The following is a 25,995-nucleotide window of genomic DNA, read 5'->3' on the forward strand; positions in this document are numbered from 1 at the left end:
GAAAGACGTGGAGCTTCGAGAACTAGGTTCACATCGTTAAAATATAGCGGGAAGATCAAAGGTCCTAAATGGCTGCCTTGTGGTATCCCAGACGTGGCAGGAAAGGATTCTGATGTGCAATCGCCGATGGTGACCATCAGCTGGCGACCAGAGTGGTAGGTTCGAAACTATTGAAGTAATGTACCGCTCATGAGCATGCATGTACTGTTCAACACCACCAACCGTATGGTTTCAAGTACTGACATGGTTGAGCAAACATTTGCGATCTATCTTATCGAAAATGTGTTTACTGTGGTTTGTTCTTTGTACATTCTGTCGTCAACTTTATGACTGACTGCCATTGCTTTCTTCCCTTGTACCATTCGAACTTCGATGATTGATGAGAACCGTTTAAATGGTATATTAATCATCTTGTTTTATTTTTTTTATCAAACCATGCACTCGTTCAGTCTGAGAGTGTCGCAATGCAGATAAGTTCTGCTTGCAAAACCATTTGCACTGGTTGAATGGTTGAGACTTAACCATTCGACTGATAACAGCGATAAACGGGCGATATCTGGACATGGCCTAGCACTCACAAACCGCTCGTAAGGAGTGTTTCGAAAAGTATATCAATTATGACCATAGTGGTTACCTATTTGATCATTTGTAAAATTTCGATTAATTTCACATTTTTGAGCTTTGCAAAAATTTTAACATTATCATATATCCTGTATCCTACTGCTAAAATACACAAAACCTTTTGAAACGTGAAAACATTCAAGTCCGACACGCATGCACTCAGGTGTAAGGTGTCGTAAATACACTTCTTCTTTCTGGCGTTACGTCCCCACTGGGACAGAGCCTGCTTCTCAGCTTAGTGTTCTTATGAGCACTTCCACAGTTATACACTGAGAGCTTACTATGCCAATGACCATTTGCATGTGTACATCGTGTGGCAGGTACGAAGATACTCTATGCCCTGGGAAATCGAGAAAATTTCCAATCCGAAAAGATCCTCGACCGGTGGGATTCGAACCCACGACCCTCAGCTTGGTCATGCTGAAGAGCTGCGCGTTTACCGCTACGGCTATCTGGGCCCCAAATAAAATCGTAAATACACAATCAATCTATCAATCGTATGGCACAATAGATAACCACTAACCATAACTTGTAACCTAGTAACCTAGTAACCTAGTCGCAAACATACAAAACGGTATATCATAGAGCATAGTGTTTTTTCTGAAACCTTTCTCCAAGCAAATTTTAATTATGTCATCAAGTATTGAAGAAACCGAAAAAAAAAATTGAAAAATATGCAGTCTTCATAGGAATACAACCAGATTACAACAAGTATTTAAAAAAAAAACCTTGCACAAAATGACATTTTTTAAAGTTTCTTCTGAAGAGCATTGAACAAAAGTTATATCAAACAAAATATCGGAAAATTCTTCGCCATCTGTTGGTTATGTGAAAGATTATCATACAAAATGCCATTTTATTAAAAAACTCCTCATCATTTTTAAATACAGTCAACTCTCTATAACTTGATATTGAAGAGACTATCGAGTAAGGGAGGTATCGAGTCACATAACAAACCACCAGTGCAACTGCGATCCAAGAGACCATCGAGGTAGCCATGAAACCCAACTTTGGCTATGGTTCTCGAACTCGATATCGAGATACGGAATATCGAGTAAGGAAGAGTTGACTGTGAATATTGTAAGATATTTCTAATCATAAAACTGTTTGTGGGTTCAACTGAATGTTTTTGAGTTTGTTATAAATGTTTGCAACTAATTTCCGATACAATGCTTATGAAATGACGCAGCATTTAAACATAGGGTTTTTAATCAATCAAAAATGGATTTAAGGGATGGCCAAACTACTCGAACTATAAACTCCCTTCAACATCCATTGTAGCCCAACGTGGTGTCAATCGCGCCTGTTATCTTATCAGCTCTTACTAGTCGGTCGGGGGTGCGAAACAAAGAGAAATGAAAACGGCTTGTTGTTGTGGGTTTTCTGAAATGAGGCGTCCAAGAGTATGATTTCTTTATTTCTCCTACAATAGTTGGTAGTACAATATTTGCCTGTAATATTTGGATGACGTCTGTGAATAGGTACAACGAGAATCAATAAACGATGGATGCTATCTTGTTGGGTTATTGCATTTCTCTTCTGTATTTGTGTGAATTACTTTGGTAACATTACGGGGGAGGAGAAAGATTATACTAGGTATGTGGTGTTACTGCGAGTTTTGGACAATTTGATAACGGTGGAGCCATCTATTGGATATCGAGGGTGCACAACTGCACTGTGAGTTTGTGTCTAGGGTGTACGAGATGCGAGTTGATTCAACAAGAAAATACTAATGGAGGCGAACTTTCATGCAAGCTAAACGTGATGACTGTAACAGTGGGCCTTATGACCTTTTTCCCTATAGTTATATAAATATCATAAAATTGTAATTTTATTGTTCTGGTATTGCTAGTGTTAGCGTCAAACTTTTTTCTTTGTTGTAAGCGGTATCAACATATATGCGACTGATTAAAGTACACTTTTAAAGCTTGCCTAAACTGTGTATGCCATAATAATATGTACGAGTATCCAGTATATTTGCGATAGTATAAATAAGTGTATAATATAACCGTATAAACTTCAATTTGCTTCAATATGCTTCGATCTAATAAGACAAAAGTACAATGAGCGTGATTAAATCGTAACTGAACCGTAATCAAATTTCTAAATGGCTTCAGGCAGCATTTAATTGCGAGTCACAAAGTCGGAAATAGTTCGTTGAAGGCTTCAAATCAGATTAAAAATATTCTCATACGCAAGAAGTTCGTAGACTCAAAAGTCAATTTGGACAAATTGAGATGTAAATTTGTGAAAAAAAGGAATCCTTCTGGTGGGCTTCGATTCCACGATTCCCAATACGTCAGACTGAGCGCGTTAACCAACTACGCCACAGAACGGGTAACGATTCTGCGGCGCAATCGGCCAACCTGAAACCAAAGTCTGTCACGACCTTATATTATCCTTCACAGCCCTACATCTCCTTCGGCTCTCTTAAATGCCCAATTCGACTCACCACCACCAACCGAACGTCTATTATGCAGCCCGCCCATAGACGCTAAGACGGTTTGATCAACATTGACTCCACCCCCAGATTGGTGCTCATGTTGCTGCTATGTTTGACTGTGTGTGATGCTGCTTCACGAACGAATTTGAAAGTTCGTGAAACCCATTTGACGGTTGGCGAATCGGTCTGGCAAAATGGGCAAAATCAAACAAGTTTCATTACGCTCAAACCACCGGTGGGCGGAGCCAAATGTATGACGACTTGATCGTACTGTCTGTGGGTATGTTGCACGAACGTCGACGTCTGCATGTCAAATTGCAGCTTCGGCCTCCCATGAACTGCCGATGGGTACAGATGGGTGGCAAGTCAAAATGCGTGAATTAACGCAGCGTCGACGCCATGGTGTGCTAGCAAATGTGCGATCCTGATTGTTTCTATATATTTCACTGGCGTTTTCCCACAACCTTTAGCAAATCCACCAGCAGTTCTACCTGTGATTTCATCAAAAGTAAATCAAGGAATTTCTCCAGGAATTGTACCAGGAATTTCTACAAGAATTCCATCAGGAATTTCACCCGGAAATCCTCAAGGTAATGTTGCAGAAATTCCTTTGTGAATCCTGTCAAAATTCCTTCATGGATTTCATCGGTAATTCCTTCATGATTCTACCAGGTATTCTTCCAGGAATTTAATCAAGATTTAATTGTGATTTTGTGGTATAACTAGGAATTCCTGTAAGGATTCCAGGAGTTCCTCTAGGAATTCCTTTAAAACTACTTTCAGGGATTCCATCAGGAGAACTTAAAAAGTTTCCATCAGAAGTTTTTATAAGGTTTTCACCAGAAATTCTTTCAGAAATTTCACCAGGAACTCCTTCACAAATTGCTCCAGGGAATGCAGCAGGAGTTTCTACAGGGATTCCATCAGTAGTTCTTCTAGGGAAGGGATCATGAATTATTCTAAAGATTTAAGCACGAGTTCACCCAGGAATTCCATCAGGTGTACTTTTAAAAATTATATCGTGAATTCTACGAAGGATTCCATTTGGAGTTCCTTCAGGGCTGAATCCCTGATGTTCTCTATCACTCAGGCAAATGGACTATCGATAAACATAGGAACCCCTTATGAAAATTCGTTACAAGAAATCGGGTTGAAATTCATAAATTTGCCTTATGAAACCAGAATTTGAAAACAAAAACGTTTACGCGGCAACCTTGAATCGAACCAAGTACCTTGCGATCGATAGGCCCGAGCGCATACCACGCGCCTATCGACGCCTTGATAGGGAGTGATGCTAAAACGATACATAAAGCGTTAGTATTGCAATAATCGTTCAACCTTTCATAAGGCAAAATGTATGAAATTCGATAGTCCAGTTCGCTGCGTGTATGTATCAGGCGTAAGGAAAGGCTTGCGCGTGGAAGAATGGTTTGAACCTGGGAGGGAGGCCCAGATACTCTATCCCGTGGCGTCGAATCAACCGATTATGTCGACTGGCTACCCAGAAAAGAATTATCAGCATCCCACCGTTTCAAACATGGCTTGAATCGCTCAAAATGTTGGGCTCCACCGATGGTAACATCTGACGGATTTCACGCCAACTCGACACGCGATTGGCAGCACCCCTTCAGAATTCAATGAAACTTTCTGGATGTCAAAAGTATGTGAAACTAAGATACTGTGCCTACTTTGTTTTTTCAAAATCGATCTAGACTAACATTTGGAAAGGGTCAAAGTTTTTTTTACTATTTTTTATAAGCCCGTATAACTCAAAAACGGTAAGACCTACAAAAAAGTGTTGTATGGGGGACTGTCGTGAAATTTCCTGACGTTTTAGAGAAAAATATTTTCTACACTGAAAAAAAAAATATTCAAAACTTCAAAGTCGATTTAAAAAAACGGCCACTTCAGATTTTGATCATCCTTAAGCAAAAAGTTTCGTAATTAAATTTACTAAAAGTCGCCCATACATTGCAAATTGGGCATATTTTAGAGAAAAAAGTTTTTCTAACATCGATTTTTTTAAGTCCCAAAGTTTTTTTTTACTTTTTTTTATAAACTCGTATAACTTGAGAATGGCAAGACCTACAAAAAAGTGTTGTATGGGGGACTGTCGTGAAATTTCCTGAAGTTTGAGAAAAAAGTATTGAAAAAATAAAAACACATTTTCTACACTGGAAAAAAAATATTCAAAACTTTAAATTCGATTTAAAAAAAACGGCCATTTCAGATTTTGATTATCCTTAAGCAAAAAGTTTCGTAAATAAATTTACTTAAAGTCGTCCATACATTGCAAATTGGGCAAATTTTCGGGAAAAAAGTTTTTCTAACTTCGAATTTTTTAAGTCCAAAACTGAAATTTTTTTCAAAGATTTTGTTTTAAACCGTCAAATATGATCGTGTTTTCAAGTGATAAATGAGTGTGAATCAGAAAATTGATTGTATTTTTTTATTGAGAATAGTTAAAAAACGGAATTATACAGTGATTATGTTTTTTAAATGAAGGCAATCAATGGACTTCGCCTCTGCCTATGAGGAAATCAACTCCGTCTAACAATCCGACGGATTTTTATGGTTCTAAAGGTATCACAACAGTATTGCAAACATTGAAAAGTTACAACCTTATCCATATCCCATTAAATTCTCTTCTAGAAAAAGTTTTGTGAAAAATAACTTACTAAACGTACCTGCGTTAAACGCCAGATGAATAAGAAATAATGAATATGTTTGTATTGTTATCTACCTAAAAAAAGTTGATAAGCTCATAACTCATGATTTTATTTGCAAATAACAGTCTTCTTTTTCACGAAACAAAAAAGACTCCTTAAAACAAGGTTAAATACTGGTAATTAGCGACTTTTCTTAAAATTATAACGCTGCTCAAGGATATCACTGGAATAATTCCCAATTCTTAATTTATCATAAAAAAGATAATAAATTGGAAAATGTTAGTTTTATTATAATATCAGACCCATGACACAGTAGCAGTTCAGCTATTTATTTCAAAATTGATAAATATTGTTAAACAAATCAAAAGTTATTTTTAAGTCAGATGGAGCTGCAGCTCATTATAAAAATAGAAAAAAAATTGCCAGCTTATGTAATTTCAAGAAAATACATGGATTGGAAGCAGAGTGGCACTTTTTGCCACATCCCACGGCAAAGGCCCCTGTGACGCTATTGGTGGCACTCTCAAGCGAATGGCAAAAAGAGCAAGTCTTGCAAAATACTATGGAAACACAATCGCAACTCCGCGAGAACTATTCGACTGGGCAGTGAAACAAACTGATACATGTATCACCAAATTAAATTTCTGTTATATATCTAATGAACAATATGTTAAAATGTCAGAGGAATTGGTGGAATTGTTTGATAAGGTTAAAACTGTCCCTGGTACCCAAAAATATCAGAAGATGAACCAAAAATATTCAATTTATTCAGTAAAGCCCAAAAATAATGTAAATATTCATGTGCAGATACTACGTTTTAGGATATATAGCAATAATAAAAATAAAAACAAACCACGACTTTTTTCATAAGCATAATATTGACCCTTTCCAGACACCTGTTAAGATTGGCTTTGACCAAATAAGAAACTAAATATTATTGTGATATCTTTCCAACCATAAAAAAACCCATCGGATTGTTAGAAGGAGTTGATTTTCTCATAAGCGGTATGGTGCGAGATCAATTGAATTTAATTTAAAAAAAAACTGTATAATTCCGTTTTATTTCTTTTAACTACTCCCAATAAAACAAATATAATCTATTTTGTGATTAAAACTCATTTATCACTTGAAAATATGATCATACTAGACGATTTGAAGCGAAATAAAAATTATATAAAAAGTTCATTTTGGACTTAAAAAATTCGATGTTAGAAAAACTTTTTTCTCTAAAATATGCCCAATTTGCAATGTATGGACGACATTTAGTTAATTTAATTACGAAACTTTTTGCTTAAGGATGATCACAATCAGAAGTGGCCGTTTTTTTTAAATCGACTTTAAAGTTTTGAATATATTTTTTTTTTCAGTGTAGAAAATGTGTTTTTATTTTTTCAATATTTTTTTTCTCAAACTTCAGGAAATTTCACGACAGTCCCCCATACAACACTTTTTTGTAGGTCTTACCGCTTTCGAGTTATACGGGTTTATAAAAAAAGTAAAAAAAAACTTTGAGACTTAAAAAATTAGATGTTAGAAAAACTTTTTTTCCTAAAATATGCCCAATTTGCAATGTATGGACGACTTTTAGCAAATTTATTTACGAAACTTTTTGCTTTAGGATGATCAAAATCTGAAATGGCCGTTTTTTTTAAATCGACTTTAAAGTTTTGAATATATTTTTTCAGTGTAGAAAATGTGTTTTTATTTTTTTAATATTTTTTTTAAAACGTCATGAAATTTCACGACAGTCCCCCATACAACACTTTTTTGTAGGTCTTGCCGTTTTCAAGTTATACGGATTTATAAAAAAAGTAAAAAAAAAATCTTTGGGACTTGAAAATTTCGATGATAGAAAAACTTTTTTCTCTAAAATATGCCCAATTTGCAATGTATGGACGACTTTTAGTAAATTTAATTACGAAACTTTTTGCTTAAGGATGATCAAAATCTGAAGTGGCCGTTATTTTAAATCGACTTTGAAGTTTTGATTATTTTTTTTTCAGTGTAGAAAATGTGTTTTTATTTTTTTAATATTTTTTACTAAAACGTAAGGAAATTTCACGACAGTCCCTCATACAATACTTTTTTGTAGGTCTTAACGTTAACGAGTTATACGGGTTTATAAAAAAAGTTAAAAAAAACTTTGACCCTTTCCAAATGTTAGTCTAGATCTATTTTGAAAAAAAAAAACAAAGTATGCAAAGTATCTTAGTTTCACATAGTCTTCACCAAGGTATCTAGATGGAAGGTAGCCCAATGTGTCAGATTTCCCATTCCGCCATTTTGAAATGCCAAGTGACAGCTGGCGAGTTTGTTTTGGTTGTTTGGATATCCGATGCATGGCGTGACAAAGTAGGTATAGAATGTTTCTTTTACACCCACATTTGTGTGGTATACGCGGCAAAGTATCTGAATTTACTTCACTATGTAAAGCACTGATAGTAGAATGACTTAACTTACGAGATAAAGTTACAAGAATATAACCGTCATCGTCAGACGGCGACACCGTGGCGCATCCTCTCTTTCATCGGTAGACCATCGGTGGTGGGTGGCTCTCACCCGCTGCACTATTCGAAATTTCCACATTTACATGCATTACATGCAATTGTAAACCAATTTTTCAAATAATCCACTTTTCTTCGACACAAAACACCGGAAGACTATATTAAAGATGAAAATTTGATTCGCGACAAAATGCTGGAGAAAATTTTCACTTCACTGTGTTTATGTTTGTTGGAATAAACATTCCCTAACAACCCCATAGAAACGGTTGAGTACACAAACCCGCCAGCTAGCCAACTCGCCAACTGTCACTTCCGCCTTCCCCGCAGCTAACCACACCGCGCACCCACTGACTGCTGAGATCGGTAAACCTGTCATTATAATAATCTTGGTCTTCACACCCAGAAAGTTTCATTGAATTCTGAAGGGGTGCTGCCAATCCCTTTGTCGAGTTGGCGTGAAATCCGTTATCTAACCTATGACCGAACCCAGCTTTCTATCAGCAGCGATATCAGCCACAGCAGTGTAGCGATTCTGTACCGCTAAATAGCAATCACCTTGATGCAAGGCAAGATCTTCCGAAATTCGGTGGATACCCTGAAGAATGGCCCCAGTTCATCACAGCGTACGAGCGTACATCCAGGATGTGCGCCTTCAGGAACGATGAGTTGCTCGACCGTCTGGAAAGAAGTCTGCAAGATAAAACGCCTAATGCTGTCAAGAGTCTTCTATTCTATCCTAACAACGTTCCGGTGATTATGAACCGTCTCTTTGGGAATGCAGAATCTATCGATTCGCAAAATTCGCATGATGCCACCATCGAAAGGTGACAAATTAGAAACGAATATTGACTTTGGCGTCGCAGTGCAGAATTTGTGTGCGACCATTCAAGTATGCCAGATTGATGAACGTCAATGTAATGTTGCATTGCGGCTAGAGTTGGTGGAAAGTTTAACCCCTCCACCGGCAGCTTCACTTTTTACCATTAACCTTTCAGTCGTCGCGCGGTTTGCCACCGTCAGAACCACCGCGCTGATATTGTGAACGAAAAGCGAGGTTTTTTCAGCAGTGTTGTACAAAATACAACAGCGCGACGACTGAAGTGTTAAAAAATTATTCAAATCGCGACAACTTTTTTGTTTCTCGATATTTTTGCATCTTTTTTACAGAAGATCTCAAAAAACTCTTCTAGTTTAAGAATCCGTGTCAATATTAATCATTGGTGATCTAGATTTGAAGATATTCCGATGTTCCGATTCTCCATATAAAATGTCCTTGGCGGCCACTTTGTTTTTGATCAATTTATGGTAAAATGGAGCTACCCTGAAAAAATCATACAAATCGGTTCAGTATTCTTGGAGGAATCTGAAAATTACGATTTGAGGTTTTTAAGAGTTTTCAAGATCGTTATTTGTCCAGCTTGGTACAAGAAACATGAATGCTCATTACTCCAAGACGACTGCACCGAATTGCTTCATTTTTTTCACAGCATACTCGCATAAATGTAACATTCCGAGGAGTGAATATCCGAATACGATAAAAATTCTGTAGCCTGAGATATTTACGTTGGTCATAGCTACTCGTCAGTCCCCCAAGGAACTTTGGAATATCTCCGGATCCTGATGGCCAATGATCAATATCGACACATATTTTAAAACTAGAAGAGTTTTTGAGAGAGGTTAACGTCTGCAATGCAATGGGCGTTAAATCGGAAAAATATTGGAACAGCCACAATGTTAGACTTCAACAATTGACTTGGAGAAATGGAACTGGAATGTATTGAGATGGTCATTCTAGCCAACACCCACAAATACATATTGCATTGAAAACACATTAAATAATTATGCATGTAGATTATGAGAGCAATATTTTAGGTATTTTAGGAATGGCTTAGCACAGCCAAGAACTCTTTCAAAAATTCTGCTGAACCCTGTAGGATTTTATAAAAATCATGCTCAGAATTCTGTCAGAAATTTTCGTAAGGTTCTGTCATAATCATGTTTGATCATCCTGTCCAGAGTTTTGCGATAATCAAGTGCAAGATTCTGTAAAAATTGTGCTCACAATTCCGTCAGAGCTCCACTATACACTTATTTTAAAATATTGTTCAAAAATCTGGAACTGTCTGTCTTACATTATGCAGGAACTATGTCAAATGCCTAACGAAATCTAGAGATAATTTCTGGAGATTTTTTAACCTATTTTTTTGGACCTCTGAAATCCTCCAAGGACTTTTTTTCATGACGCGAATATTTCCTCTTTTTTTAGACTTTCATTTTTTACAACCTTTTTTCTTACCATTTTTATATTTTGCCTGTTTAAAAAGATTCTTATTTTCGTTATCGGCTGTTTTTTTTTCAATGACAAATGCTATTGGACACACAATTAGAACGAATATAACAAAGGCAAACGAATTTTTTGCTATAAATTAACGAATTTAATCACGCACATTGCACACCGCTACAATCTATTCGACGAGAGAAATAAGTGAAATATTATCAAAGTCTTAAAGCGCGCTCTGCTTCTAGTTCACGTCACTACACCGTACGAACACGAGCGTGTCCACCAATTTCTGGAAAACTGGCTAGCTCTACAACTGCTCTGCACGTAGAGCTCCAGGTGTAAAAAGGGTGCCGTGAAAAGCATCACCCTGCTCCGCCAATCCCTAAGCTAGAATCTTCCAATCGAACCGGTTGTTGTTGGTGTGGGTGACGGGATCGCACGGTGGCTCCACCAGTTTCCAGTCGCCGAGACCGTCCTCCGACTCGATCACAGCCATACTGCAGTAAGGAACTTTTTGCATAATCCGGCTCATGTCGTTCGTCGAGCGCAGCTTCTCGCCCACGATGTGACGGGTGCAGGTGTCCAGGGTCGTTGCGTGACCCACGATTAGAATATTTCCGCCTACAACAATATGAAGGTAATGAGTATTGCACAAACTTTTTTAAATGCATTATAATGCTTACTTGTATTATTGATTAAATGCTCGGTGACGGACGAGTTTCGGTGGTAGAACTCTTCCAAGCCTTCCTGTAATCTTGCCTTAAGATCGTCCTCCTTGGTCAGAGGTTCATAATCCAAAACAATGTTGTACTCGGCCGCAACGAGTTCTTCCTTCGACAGCCAGTCCGGTAGCCCTTCCTGGTACCAAGCCAGCCACTCGAACAATCCCGGTTCCACGTGAATTGGATGACTGTCCTTCAGGCCGAGACCTTCCAGTATAGACGTAGTCGTCTGGATGCAACGGAACGACGGTGAACTGTACACGTGATCAATCCGGACACCTGCGTCCTTCATCCCTTCCCCCGTCAGCCGAGCCTGATACAGACCCATGTTGGTCAACGGCGAATCTCGCTTCCATTGGGCACTTATTCTGCAAAAAAAATCACCAAACACATGACTCACACTCAACAAGCAATCGCACTCAATCCGAACCAACCTCTGAGGTAAAGACTTTGGCATGTTTAGATCCTTCCTGATGTAGTTCCCGGTCTGATCGAAACAGTACGGAACCCACGTTCCGAAGGTGAAGTCGATCCGTTCGCCGTGCCGCAGCACGTAGATCCGTCGTCCAGCGGCGGCATCTTTCGCAATCGAATTGTCCTTCGGTTCATCGCCAGCGTTTCCACCGATTACCGACTGTGCGGTGCGCCTCTTCATCAAATCGTACAACTTCTCCGCCGACACGGCATCTTCCTTCGATTTAACGTCCACCTGTGGCATCTCGACTGAATTTGGTTGCGTCTGCACTTCACCGTGACCTACTGATACTGAAAGCGTGATCGTGAAATAACACTTTTTATTTTGGCGCGTTATCTTATCGAAAACGCAAATAGCGTCAAGTCATCGAATTGCTTACCCGTCTCCAGTGACTCAATGTCGTGGTTTTCCTGTACGGCAGACCGGTTGAAACCGGCTACTCCATCTACCATATCCGATGGTTGCTCATCCAGTTCCGGAGTTATTGGATCGCACAGCTGGACGGTGCGGTGCATGGTCCACGCGTCGGATTCGGCTGTGCGTTCGGTGTAGTTTTCCGGTAGATAGCCGGTGGTTCCGGTCAACCAGGAAATGCCTTCGACCCATCCGTCGGACGAGTTTTGGATGGCTTCCGAGCTAAGGTAGATATAGTCACCGATCCGAAGCTCCAGTTCGTCCGGTTCGCGAGGGGTGTGGGGGTAGAGGACTTTGTGAACCTGCGAAATCGGAGAATTAGTGTTCATTAGAAGGGAGAACTACTAGTGGCAAGTTCGCCAAATCAAAATACCATTAAAAAAATTGGGTGAGAATTATTAAGACATCTTCGTAGAAGGTATATGATAAATTCTTGATGTAATACTGGAAGCACGCCCCCAAGAATGCTTTTTTTAATTTTTCCTTTATAACATCTGATTATTTTTTATATCAAATATTTTTCTAAGGATCTGCGAGAAATTATTATAATTGAAGGGACTAAACGAAAAGGGGTGTTCGTTACATTTTGGACGGTTTTGAGTTAAGTATACTAAAACATTTCACTATTTCAAGCTTTCCAACGATATTTTAGGTGATTTTTTTGTTTAACAGAAGAAAAACGACCCGTAGAAGACTGGCTTGATTTTTTAGTTCCCATATAATTTGTATGAATTGGAAAATAGCTGGAAAAACTTGAGTCATTTTTTTTTTAACTTTTATCACTAACACCGCCTCAATTTAAATCGGATTGTGAAAACTAATAAGGAAAATTCTAAAACTATTATAGGCTATATTCGTGAATGATAAGGATTCATGACAATATTTAAATTTTTGGGGAGTATAAGAAATTTTAAGATCATTTATCAATTATTTGAGAAGGTTTAGATTTCTTGAAGGAATGCACAGCTCATGAATACTCAACACAATACCCTATTGTGTACAAACACAACAATTTATAGAATCTAATAAAACCAAGTGATTGACCTTGCTACAGCTCCTCTCCCCAGCGTTTTTTTTTCGTGATAATTTGTCCCTCTTCAATGTTCACAAAACATCTAAAATTATTAAATAATAAATTCAAGAATACAGATATATCCCAGGGGTCCAGATAGCCGTAGCGGTAAACGCGCAGCTATTCAGCATGACCATGCTGAGGGTCGTGGGTTCGAATCCCGCTGGTCGAGGATCTTTTCGTAAAGGAAATTTTCTCGATTCCCAGGGCATAGAGTATCTTCGTACCTGCCACACGATATACACATGCAAGTCCTGGATGATTCTAAAGAATTTCTACAGAATCTTCATAGTAATTCTATGATCGACATTTATAGAACAGCAGAGAAAAAACAGAAAAGAACCAGTAAAAAGCAAAACCGATCGATCCCTCCAGGGTTATCGGATTGTATAAAATAACGATACGCGTTAAAAAAAGGTACTTTTTTTTAAACAATTTTTAGATAATCCAAAAACGAAAGGAAGCGCGTTCGAACTAAACACCCTAGGATAACAAAGGTCGGTTTTTCTGCTCAAAATTCTACGAAAAGCAGAATTGATCCCTCCAGGGTCATCGAACGGTTAAAAAGCATCCACAACCGATTGTTAAGGCCCAAACGCAATGATAGCGGAACGGCAACGGAATGCGGAACCGGTTCGCCAGCATGAACTATAATCAGCATGTCGACTCAGTGTTGATCCAATTTCATTCGTTGTCAGCTCAGTCGAGATGTTGTGATTCATGCTGGCGAACCGGTTCCGCATTCCGTTGCCGTTCCGCTATCATTGCGTTTGGGCCTTTAGTTGCGTAACACCCGCCCGGACAGAATGCGCAATCTGAACATAATTATCAAACTCCGTTCAAGAAACGACCAGAAGTTCCACGACGCGGACAAAAACGATCCGGAAGGCTCACACAAGAAAAAGTATCATACTGGAACAAACTCACCGGATTGATTATCTAAATTCCGATGGTTCGGTGAACTTGGGGCAGCCAAAAACCAACTGTACTGAGGACACAAATCAAACAAATCACTTTTTAATTTTTCACTGTAAAAAAATTGTATTCTTATATAACTGTATATTAAAATTGACAGAAAATTTTTCGACGAAAACACGCGCGAAACCGTGAGCGAAATCTATCGGACGACGCTAAATCGAACTGTCCTGCTTGGGCTTCACGAAGCACTACCCAGCAAGACGCTCCGAAACAGGGAAAAAAATCTCCGGCGACGAAAATACGCGCGAAACCGTGAGCAAAATCTATCGGACCATGGCAAATCCAAAAGAAGATTGCCCATTTATTATACTCAATCTATTTTTAGATTCTCTTTTTTGAGATTCAGAGGGTTCAAATACGTACAAATACGTATATTCATTTGTTTCTACACGATCATCAAACTCCAAAGCAAGCCATAACCATTCAAAATAAAAAAAATGTCGTAGTGCTTCAAAACTGTAATCTTTTTCTTCCCAACGGTTATTCAAACCCGAATGGGAAGAGACTCGAGCACACTGGTGACATGCTTTTCCGGTTCTCGGGGCTTTGCATGTTTCGTCAATAAAGGCAGCATAACATTAAACTGGTTTATATATATCGCAATGGAATAATTGTGCTCTTGCTGTTAGCGCTAATAGATTTTAAATAATCGAAAACACAAGCGAAATATTGACGATTCAATTATTAAACTATTTTTCAATAATTCATATCAGGATAGCTGTCCGAAAACGATCATCGAAAAGGAAAAAACACATTCAAGCCAAGGATGGAACTGGCGGCTCTTTATTGCTACAAAAAAACAAAAATAATAATAATAATAATAATAATAATAATAATAATAATAATAATAATGAGGCAAAAAAACTTAATAATTTCTTAAGGAATAATTATGACTTGGCGCCACAACAATTATTGTTAAAAATTTTAAGTTTTACTTATGATTTTGGTGAAGAATTTCAGTATTAAATTTCATAAGTCATTCAATGAAATTCGGTAATAAACGCAATGATAATAACTTAATTCGAATAATCAATCGATAGTATTGTACGCCTTTCATTTCAGGCGTGCTCAAAAATTGACATGTTTTGATAACATGTGATCTGTTATCGATTAACTTGTAGCCAACATCGAAAGCGGAGTAGTTCTTCTAGCGATTGCTATGATAATTATATCAAGTAGTTGTTGTTAAAGAATTCAAAGCTCTCACTTATGAAACTTATGATCCCATTTTCGAAATGTTTAAGCGTGCAATGAAACCATAAGTTGGCTGATTCATAAGTCTTGATTTATGGAAAACCTAAATATTTTTGCCTCAGTGTACCCCGACGTGTCGCTGGTTCTAAAATGTAAACAACCATACAAAATAACGACCAAACAATGGTGACGGCGTAATCAATTTTCTCGCAAACATCTTTTTTGGGAATTTAGCAGAATTTTCTGATTAAATTGCCAACAGCGCACTGCAGTAGCACGTAGCAAATAACTGCTTGCAAACAATTTCTTTCAAGCGCATTGATTACCTGTAATTTTGCGAAGAATGATTTTTACTTTTCCGCGTTAAGCCTTAAAACCAACCCGGTGCTAGGCAGCCATGTTTTCGTGGTCAGCATCAAACTCAAGAGCAACAACGTACAATGGCCTAATCATATTAGGGAATTTTTCCTCCAATATTAAAATGTGTTTCTAGCTAATCACTTCAACCCAAATGGACTTGCTGTACTGCAATCCAATAGTTTGCAACCGTTTGTTTGTTCGAATAGCTGTTGTTATGCGAGAAAAGAAATTTTTCGGAGAAAAAGATTTCGCCATCATCGATTATTATTCCTCAAACGGTTATTTGTTTACAAACATTGAGCTGTCAGTGGGAACCATTTCCCATTAGGAACCAGAGATGTTTGCTCGTTATTTTTCAATGGGGTTGTATGGGCGGTGTCAGGAGGCTGCTTAAAACTGGTTCTGGACTTAGGTTGGCGGCTTTTCAATTTTACTCCCAGTTGACAGCCGCCCTCCACCCTTCATTCAAGCAAGGTGTGAACCGTTGACAGCGTAGCGCCTGATGGTATTGGTGCTGCTTTGTGTTTTGGTTGACCGGCAGAATCGATGAACGGCAGTAGAATGGGTAAAATGTGTTAACAGTTCGTACACGGAGACGGAATTCAACTCAATTTTGGGTTGTTTCAACGCAATTCCGTAGTTGAGCCCAATAACCCCATTAAGCCAAATTTTGGCTAAATTTTCAAGGTCCCCACTAGGTAGTTTGGCTTTAATTCCATTAGAAAAATATACTCAATTTTGGGTTCATTTAACGCAAAATTGAGTTCTTTCGACCCAAACATAAGAAAAGTTGCATTTACCCAAATTTGGCTTATTGGGCCAAAGACCCCCATTGGGTAGATGCAGCTCTCTCTATTTTTGACAACATTCGTGTGGGAGAAAGAGAAAACCGAGAGATTTTGGGTTGAAATCATAATCGCTATACTTAATTTTGGGTAAAGTAAACTCAAAAGTTAGGTAAAAATATTTCTCCGTGTATGCTTGCTCCCATTCTTCATTCGACTCGTAGAAAAAAATATAACAATTGAAAACTGTTGAAAGTTTCCTGGACTGGAGCGGGAATCTTGGTAACACTAACCGCACGGCCACGAAGCCCACTTTAAAGTACAAGTGTTTTTTTTTTTTTTTTTTTTTTAATTTCTTTATTAGTATCAATCCAAACATTACATTCATTTCTTATATCTAGGTGTTCTGTGTTATAAGACAACACTATCATCCTAATTTGGTAAAACAAATTTAAGATTTTATTAACATATTGTTAACAACATGTAACATTTCATTTGCCGTAGCAGTTCAGATTTTTTACAGGTGAGTTGATTTCACCTGCTTATAAGAGAAAAAAAACGCTTTAAATATACTTAACCTAACTTAACCTAAACATATAACGCATTAATCGTGGCAATAGAAGATTGTAACGATTTTTGCCTGAAATTATTTATTATTTTATTTGACATTTGTTCCAATGTTTCAACATTGGATATTCTATGTAACTCATTGGTACTATACCAGGGAGGAAGCCTCAGAATCATTTTCAAAATTTTATTTTGAATTCTCTGCAGAGCTTTTTTCCTGGTATTACAACAGCTAGTCCATATTGGTACAGCATACAACATGGCTGGCCTGAAAATTTGTTTGAATATCAAAAGCTTGTTCTTAAGACAAAGTTTTGATTTTCTATTAATAAGGGGATAGAGACATTTTACATATTTATTACATTTGGCTTGAATGCCCTCAATGTGATTTTTGAAAGTTAAATTCTTATCAAGCATGAGCCCTAGATACTTAACTTCATCTGACCAATTTATTGGAACCCCTCTCATCGTGACAACATGTCTACTTGAAGGTTTCAAATAAAGAGCTTTTGGTTTATGTGGGAATATTATTAGTTGAGTTTTGGAAGCATTAGGAGAAATCTTCCATTTTTGCAAGTATGAAGAAAAAATATCCAAACTTTTTTGCAATCGACTACAGATGACACGCAGGCTTCGTCCTTTGGCGGAGAGGCCTGTGTCATCCGCAAACAAAGATTTTTGACATCCCTGAGGTAACTCAGGTAAGTCAGATGTGAAAATATTGTATAATATTGGTCCCAAAATGCTGCCTTGAGGAACACCAGCTCTTACAGGAAGTCTTTCAGATCTGGAGTTTTGATAATTAACCTGAAGTGTACGATTTGACAGATAACTTTGAATTATTCTAACAATGTATGTTGGAAAATTAAAGTTTTTTAATTTTACAATCAAACCTTCATGCCAAACACTGTCGAATGCTTTTTCTATGTCTAGAAGAGCAAGACCAGTAGAATAGCCTTCAGATTTGTTGGAACGGATCAAATTTGTTACACGTAAAAGCTGATGAGTGGTCGAATGTCCATGGCGGAATCCGAACTGTTCATTGGCAAAAATTGAATTTTCGTTGATGTGGGCCATCATTCTGTTCAAAATAACCTTTTCAAAAAGTTTACTGATGGAGGAAAGCAAACTGATTGGACGATAGCTACAAGCTTCTGCAGGATTTTTGTCTGGTTTTAAAATTGGAACAACCTTAGCATTTTTCCATTTGTCAGGAAAATATTCTAATTGAAAACATTTGTTAAATATATCAACTAGAAATGATAAACTACTTTCTGGAAGTTTCTTGATGAGGATGTAGAAAATTCCATCATCGCCAGGAGCTTTCATATTTTTGAATTTTTTAATAATAGTTCTCACTTCTTCCAAATCAGTCTCCCAGGCATTTTCGAAAACGTTCTCTTGATTAAGAATATTTTCGAACTCCTGAGTAACTTCATTTTCAATTGGACTAGTAAGTCCTAAATTAAAATTGTGCGCACTTTCAAACTGCATAGCAAGTTTTTGAGCTTTTTCGCAATTAGTTAGTAATAATTTGTTTTCCTCTTTCAATGCCGGTATAGGCTTCTGAGGTTTTTTCAAGATTTTCGATAATTTCCAAAAGGGCTTAGAGCCAGGGTCCAATTGAGAAATTTTATTTTCAAAATTTTTGTTTCTTAATTGAGCAAAACGCTTTTTGATTTCTTTCTGCAAATTCTGCCATATAATTTTCATAGCAGGATCGCGAGTACGTTGAAATTGCCTTCTCCTCACGTTTTTAAGACGGATCAAGAGTTTAAGATCATCGTCTATAATCACGGATTCAAATTTTACTTCACATTTTGGAATTGCAATGCTTCTGGCTTCAACAATGGAATTTGTTAAAGTTTCAAGAGCATTGTCAACATCAAGTTTAGTTTCTAAAGAAATGTTAACATCAAGATTAGAGTCAACATACGTTTCATATATATTCCAGTCGGCTCGTAAATAATTGAAAGTGGAGCTGATAGGATTGAGAATCGCTTCTTGGGATATTTGAAATGTAACAGGGACATGATCAGAATCAAAATCAGCATGAGTAACTAATTGGCTACAAAGATGACTAGAGTCGGTTAAGACCAAGTCAATCGTAGATGGATTTCTAGAAGAGGAAAAACATGTAGGGCTATCAGGGTATTGAATTGAGAAATATCCTGAAGAGCACTCATCAAATAAAATTCTGCCGTTGGAATTACTTTGAGAATTATTCCATGACCGATGTTTGGCATTAAAGTCACCAATGACAAAAAATTTTGACTTATTGCGAGTCAATTTTCGCAAGTCAGTTTGGAGCAAATTAACTTGCTGTCCAGAGCATTGAAAAGGCAAATAGGCAGCTATGAAAGTATATTTACCAAACTGTGTTTCAACAGAAACACCTAAAGTTTCAAAAACTTTAGTTTCAAATGACGAAAATAGTTGATGTTTTATACGCCTATGAATGATGATTGCAACTCCCCCACATGCCCCATCAAGTCGATCATTACGATAAACAAAAAAGTTAGGATCTCTTTTGAGTTTAGATCCAGGTTTTAAATACGTTTCGGTAATAACTGCTATATGCACGTTATTAACCGTAAGAAAATTAAATAGCTCGTCCTCTTTACCATTCAGAGAACGAGCATTCCAATTTAAAATATTTAAATTATTATTTGGATCCATTAGAAAAACGTAATCCAATAACAATTTGATTTGTAAATTTTACACCTACTTGGACTGCTTCAGTCATAGTGGTGGCTTTGAACATTGCATCAATCATTAGATTCAATTGTTCAGTTAAAAAATTAAAATCAGAGGCAGACATGTCATGTGATTTCCCATTAGAATTTCCGGTAGACGAAGAAGCGGAATTACCTGTGGCGGTAGGGTTTTTTCCATTTGATTTGAAACAAGTAGAATGGGTACCCATGGATCGAACAGGGGAGGAGTTCAAATTTCCTGCTACGATATCGGCAAAGGATTTACCGTGGGTAGATACATTCGAAATTGAAAGATTCGAACGGCTACCCGACGGATTAAAATTAGTTTGTGAATGAGCATGATTATGATCTTCCTGATGGGTATGATTCATGATCAAGCGATCGTTAACTGAAAAATGAGCATTGTTCGATACTCTACCAGGCAAATTCCGGAAACGACCGTTATCGTAACGGATATTATCTTTCATCTGCCTGGCACGAGCCTCAATGACCCTTTTTCGTGAAGGGCAATTCCAAAAATTGGACTTATGGTTAGCCCCGCAATTACAGCATATGAACTTGGTGGTATCTTCCTTCACTGGACAGACGTCTTTGGCGTGAGAAGAACCTCCGCAAATCATGCATTTAGCATCCATGTGACAATTTTTTGTACCATGACCCCACTTTTGGCACCGACGGCATTGAGTGGGGTTCTGGTAATTTCCTCCAGGTTTCTGGAAATGTTCCCATGTCACACGGACATCGAACATAAGTTTTGCTTTTTCTAAAGCTTTAATATTATTTAGTTCTTTTTTGTTAAAGTGAACTAAATAAAATTCTTGAGAAAGTCCTTTCCGAACAAAGCCAGATTGGGTTCTCTTTTTCATAATGATTACTTGGACTGGGGAAAATCCAAGTAAATCATTTATTCCATTTTTGATCTCTTCAGGTGTCTTATAGTCACTTGAGAGACCTTTCAAGACAACTTTGAACAAACGTTAAGTTTTGTCGTCATAAGTAAAAAATTTGTGCTTCTTTTCTTCAAGATATCTGAGAAGAAGTTCACGATCTTTAAGAGATTCCGGCAAAACGCGACAGTCTCCTTTCTTTGCGATTTGGAAGGAAACCTTGATTCCCCTAATGGAGTTCAAGATCTCCTGCCTAAATCCCGCAAATTCGGAACAACTGACCACGATAGGCGGCACTCTTTGCTTCCTCACTTGAATCAAAGAGCCTGAGCTAGAGGCTGCTTCGATTTGGTGTTCGGAAAATTTGTCTAGAGCATCGAACTGATAGCTCATTTCGATACAATTATTCATTTCACCCTTGGAAGAAAGTTCGCATTCCGGGGAAACGTCCTTTCTTCCATTCTTGCCACGTGTAGTGACAGTTTTAAAACCCACTTTTTTGGAAGGAAGTAGTGAATTCAGAGATTCACGCTTCCTTTTGTTAGTTGTTGATACCATGTTTAGTTAATAAACGAAAGAAGACGTGACCTTCGAGAGGTTTTTTCCCAAGACGGTGTCCAAGAAGGATTACCACCGCTAGCTTTCGCCAACGGGTCCAACGAAAAATCGAAGGCACGGGTCCAAACAAGGATCGTAAAGGGATCAATAGTAGAAAAAAATAGTACTGAAAAGTACTGTTTTAGTAGCACTGAAAAGTACCGTTTTTAATTTTAGCACTGAAAAGTACTGTTTATGTAGCACTGAAAAGTACTGATTTATTGCTTTAGGTAGTTTTTAAGAAAACTTCCAAGAGCAGAGAGAATTCGTGTACGCACAGCACGAAGGTACGATGCGCACTGGAGTACAAAAATGATGTTTGCATTGATTGCACTCGCGTGTGTGTCAAAATCTTAGAACATGATTGAGAAAATTCTTCATTTCATAGGGTAAATACCATTGCTCACCTAGTTTTTGTAGCTTATCTTACTCAATTTTTTCTCAATTTTCTGATGTTGATATTAGAATTCAAAACAAGCGGTGCGCTATGGTGAAAAAATCAGAGGGGGTTGTGTACAAGACACGACCGCATGACGTTAACTACGCCAAGTGATTTTATGCATTTGAATTTTAGTCAATTGTCAAAGTTGCAGCCTTCCTTTAGTTCAAACTCTAACATAATATCGTGACGGTCGCAACATTTTAGCTTTTAAATTGACACCCAGTATATTGCCGTAAGATGTAGTCAACAGCAAAAGAAGAATAAGCGAAGAAGCAGAAATTGGTCTCCTTTTATAGTGCGCTTCCCAACCCACGTGTTTGGTTGCGTAAGAAAAGGGTCGACATTTTCCCAATTTTCGACAGTCTATCGTCAAAAATCAAAAGTTTTCTCCATTAGAGTAAAATGTTGTATAAATTTCCGACCGATTAGTGAGAATATATTGAAAATCTACCGATAAATGGCTGAATCATTAGTATTCAAAATCTTACATAATTTCGTGACGGTCGCAACATTTTAGATTTTCAATTGACACCCAGTATATTGCCGTAAGACGTAGTTAACGTTGTAGCACGCCAAATTGTCGTTTGGGAACGACTGGCGAGTTAAAACGTCAAGAGTTTTCTGACGAAATTTAAAATAGCAAGCAAATTCGAAATGGCAACTAAAATTGTTTTAGCTTTAAATGAAATCTAGGGAGTCGATGCCGGTTATGGACCCTTTGCGTATTATGGACCCCCTACAGAAAAACATAAAATTAACACTCAAAGCAACTTTATTCCTATGAAAATCCACCGGGGGAACTTCGATTACATTGTTAGTCAGCAGTTTCAGGTAAAATATTTGGTTTGAGACGCATAAATACAGATATTTGACCAGTTTTATAAATGAAACCACACAAGAGTATCCATAATACTCATTTCCAGGTGGGTCCATAATAGGCTCGTCGGCAGCAAGCCGGATTACATGGGAATCAAATCCATAATACGCAACGTCAAATTTGTAAACAAACCTATTATGGACCCCGGGAGGGTCCATAATAGGCATTCGGACAACAGATTTTCAAATGCATATTTCGATGGAAAAATCGAATGATTTTGTATGTTTTATAGACGTACTATGAAGTAAAGACATTGAATTTGTTGTTAGACTCCACAAATCGTATATGCGTCTGAGATATCATTGCGGAAAAGCGTCTAGAATGAATTTCGGCTACTAAGGGGTCCATTACTAGCATTGAAACCCTACATTATTCTTATTATTATTTATCTTTATTTGAGTGGCTTTTCGCCCTTATTCGGCTTTATTCTTATGCCATGCCACTATGTTTCATATGTAAGACATATTGCGTGGAGCTTGCTCAATCCAAATCGGTTATCGTATCGTACAAAACCCGGCGTAAAATAATTTGTAACTGATTAACACTCACCTGCTTGGTCGCTAGTCGTGAATCCCGTGAATACAATCGCAGTTCCCAGTTCGCTCCGGTGCTGGAGCTGTCCAAATTTTCCACCAGCTGCTTCAAGGCATTGAACTGATTCGTCGGAAACTGATATGCCAGCGTTAGATGCAATGACTTCACGTGTGGTTCCAACGAGATCGCTAAAAATAGATCCTGTTACTAAACCGGTCCTCAGTAGCCAAGTTAGCTGTGGTGGCATGCACAATTAGTACGATCTATTGAAATCTAAAAATGTGGTTTAAAAGCACCAATTTTGAAACTTCGAAATCAAAAGAAAACAAAATTATACTAACAGAATTTTCAGTTTTGTGAGCCTACGCGGCGAGACTAAAAGAGTAGTGGTTGGTGAGCTCTAGGAGAGTCTAGGAAGTGGAAGACGAAATCATACATAATGCAGTCCTATAAGAAGAAAGAAATGAAGAACCATTGACGTGTGGATCCATCACCACCCGGCGCTAAATGCTTACATCGGCTGCTACGCGGAATACAACGGGCTGATGTTACTCCCCCGCACCATGGGAAACAGGTTACTAGCGCGTCTAGCTGTTCGTAGGTGTCGCTGATTACTGAGAGCGATAAGAATGAGTCGGAATAGAGAAGAAAGGGTGATAGCAATAAATTGCAATCGTTGTCATTCCATATCAAACAACTTTGATCTAGAGCAGTGGTTCCCAACCTTCTCAGAGCTGCAACCCTTTAGCGGGATTTTTCGAGGGTTCGAGCCTTACCAGAAATTTCTACCGCAATTTGAAAATTTAATCGACTTATAACCAATTGGTAAGTTTGATGAGACAAACTTGAATTCTGTTTCAAATTAAGCGAATAAATTACTATACAAGCTGGCAAACTTGCATGCAATTAAGATGAAATAGTCAAATTTCGCATTTTCTTAATTCTTTAATTTTTTTTAGCGAAACAGCATACTTAAGGGTTAGAACCACCGGTTGGGAGATACTGGTCTAGAGTTGTTACATTCGGGTTTATTCTACGACTGGCGTGAGGTGACAATTGTCGGTCTCGTATAGCGAGGTGACAATTCTCGACTCGAGTGAAGTGACTCTCCATTTGATTTACACGGCGAGTCACCTCACTCGAGTCGAGAATTGTCACCTCGCTTTAGAGACCGACAATTGTCACCTCACGCCAGTCGTAGAATAAACCCAATTGTGCAAGACTTAAGGAAATTGTTAGAATTTATGTTCGATATGAAATGACCTTGATATGATTTTCACCTTGAAATTTCCTTCAATTTGGTAATGACCAACCATGATCCCAATCAAAAGAATTATTAGTCTACTCCCTTAGGATCACTATGTGAACTACGGTACTCACTCGAATGGGATACTTCCTTGACGTATTGCAGCGCCAAGCGCTTCAAATAGTTTGCATCATCTTCCACGACGAAGAAGCCCATAAAGTTCGGGCTGGTGTACAGCTCCAGGCTGATTGGTCGATCGATAAGCGCCCCCGGCAGTGTCATCAGCTCCTTCAAGGCCTTCGACAGCTGCGGAGCGCATTCGTCCGGTGCTTTGAAGAACGAAACCAGCGTAATGTGGGGCGTGAAGTTGTGCGCGCCATTCCAGCCGCACAACTCTCGTGATTGCGTCCAAAAGCTCTCCAACTGCTGCAGGAATGGTCCCGTCGGACAGGCGTACAGAATGTACTCCCGTGGCGAACACTCATCTAGCGATGGATCGTTGACGTGGGCCAACAACCAATCCGAAGCCAGCTGCACGCCACGATTCCCGGTCGCTGCCAGAGCCTTCTCCCTTGAAGTAGGAAAAGAGGTCAGAAGGCTTTCACTTTCACCGCACACAAAAGTTGCAAAACACTTACGCCCTATGCTTCGGGAAGCCCATCTGGAGCAGAATCTGCAGCGGAGTCAGATGTTGCTTGGAGATTTTCGTCGGCGTAGGATTTTTACGCGGTGGCAGAGCCGCCATTTCCGCTCTAGACGTAGAGCAGATGAAACCAAGCTCAGCCAGAGAATTGACGACGACGACGAAGACGGTGAAATTTGAGCCGAACCCGTTTCTAGCCGGCGGTGAACGGTGGTTGCATTCGTCAATGCAACGTGCCTCACACAGTATCCCCCCTTCTGTGATATTATTCTACATCGGTTTCGGATATGGGATGAAAATTTCCAACCAACCGTAAATGCTGAGTATTTATAATTATCGCTCCCCGTACGCACTACGCTGCTGTTGCCGTCTGGTAGTCGTTTGTGAGTAGTTTTTATTTTTGTTTTTGACGTTTGACACGCATACAAAATATATAAAGCGAAGGAGTGTGCAGTGCGGATGTGGTGGTATTTATTTTGTTTTGCTTCGGCGTATTCAGCCTCGTGTACACTTGACATGTGCTTTTTCGGAGGATGCTCAGTGATCTAGATCTATTCAAATATTATGCAGGCTGCAGACATCGAGGCGGATACTTGTATGTGAGGACTGTACAGTAGAAACATTAGCCTTAGAATGCTAATGTGGCGACTGTTCGTGTGACCAACATTTAGTTTGTCACGCGCAGACAGCTTGAGTAAGTGTTTTTCCAAAGTAAAACATTCTGTAGAACATGGCACTAATCAAACAATAAAAAAAAAAATATCAGCTCCACTTTCAATTATTTACGAGCCGACTGGAATATATATAAAACGTATGTTGACTCTAATCTTGATGTTAACATTTCTTTAGAAACTAAACTTGATATTGACAATGCTCTTGAAACTTTAACAAATTCCATTGTTGAAGCCAGAAGCATTGCAATTCCAAAATGTGAAGTAAAATTTGAATCCGTGATTATAGACGATGA

General features: G+C 38.3%; 1 protein-coding gene across 2 annotated transcripts; it reads right to left on the minus strand.

Moving 5' to 3' along the window:
• Positions 1–10,205: 10,205 nt before the first annotated feature.
• Positions 10,206–25,434, minus strand: LOC5569123 (protein UBASH3A homolog). 2 transcript variants are annotated; one of them, XM_021837656.1, is made up of 8 exons: positions 25,024–25,434; positions 24,520–24,956; positions 23,655–23,753; positions 23,155–23,327; positions 12,095–12,431; positions 11,675–12,005; positions 11,202–11,608; positions 10,206–11,139 (listed from the first exon to the last, which is right to left on the minus strand). In XM_021837656.1, the coding sequence occupies exons 1-8, from the start codon at positions 25,128–25,130 to the stop codon at positions 10,901–10,903; spliced, it is 2,130 nt and encodes a 709-aa protein (XP_021693348.1). In that variant the 5' UTR covers positions 25,131–25,434; the 3' UTR covers positions 10,206–10,900. The 2 variants fall into 2 exon arrangements, with proteins under 2 accessions (XP_021693348.1, XP_021693349.1); XM_021837657.1 differs by lacking the exon at positions 23,655–23,753.
• Between the last annotated feature and the right edge of the window lie 561 nt (positions 25,435–25,995).

Source organism: Aedes aegypti, chromosome 1, assembly GCF_002204515.2.
Source record: "Aedes aegypti strain LVP_AGWG chromosome 1, AaegL5.0 Primary Assembly, whole genome shotgun sequence".
Taxonomy (NCBI): Eukaryota; Metazoa; Arthropoda; class Insecta; order Diptera; family Culicidae; genus Aedes; species Aedes aegypti.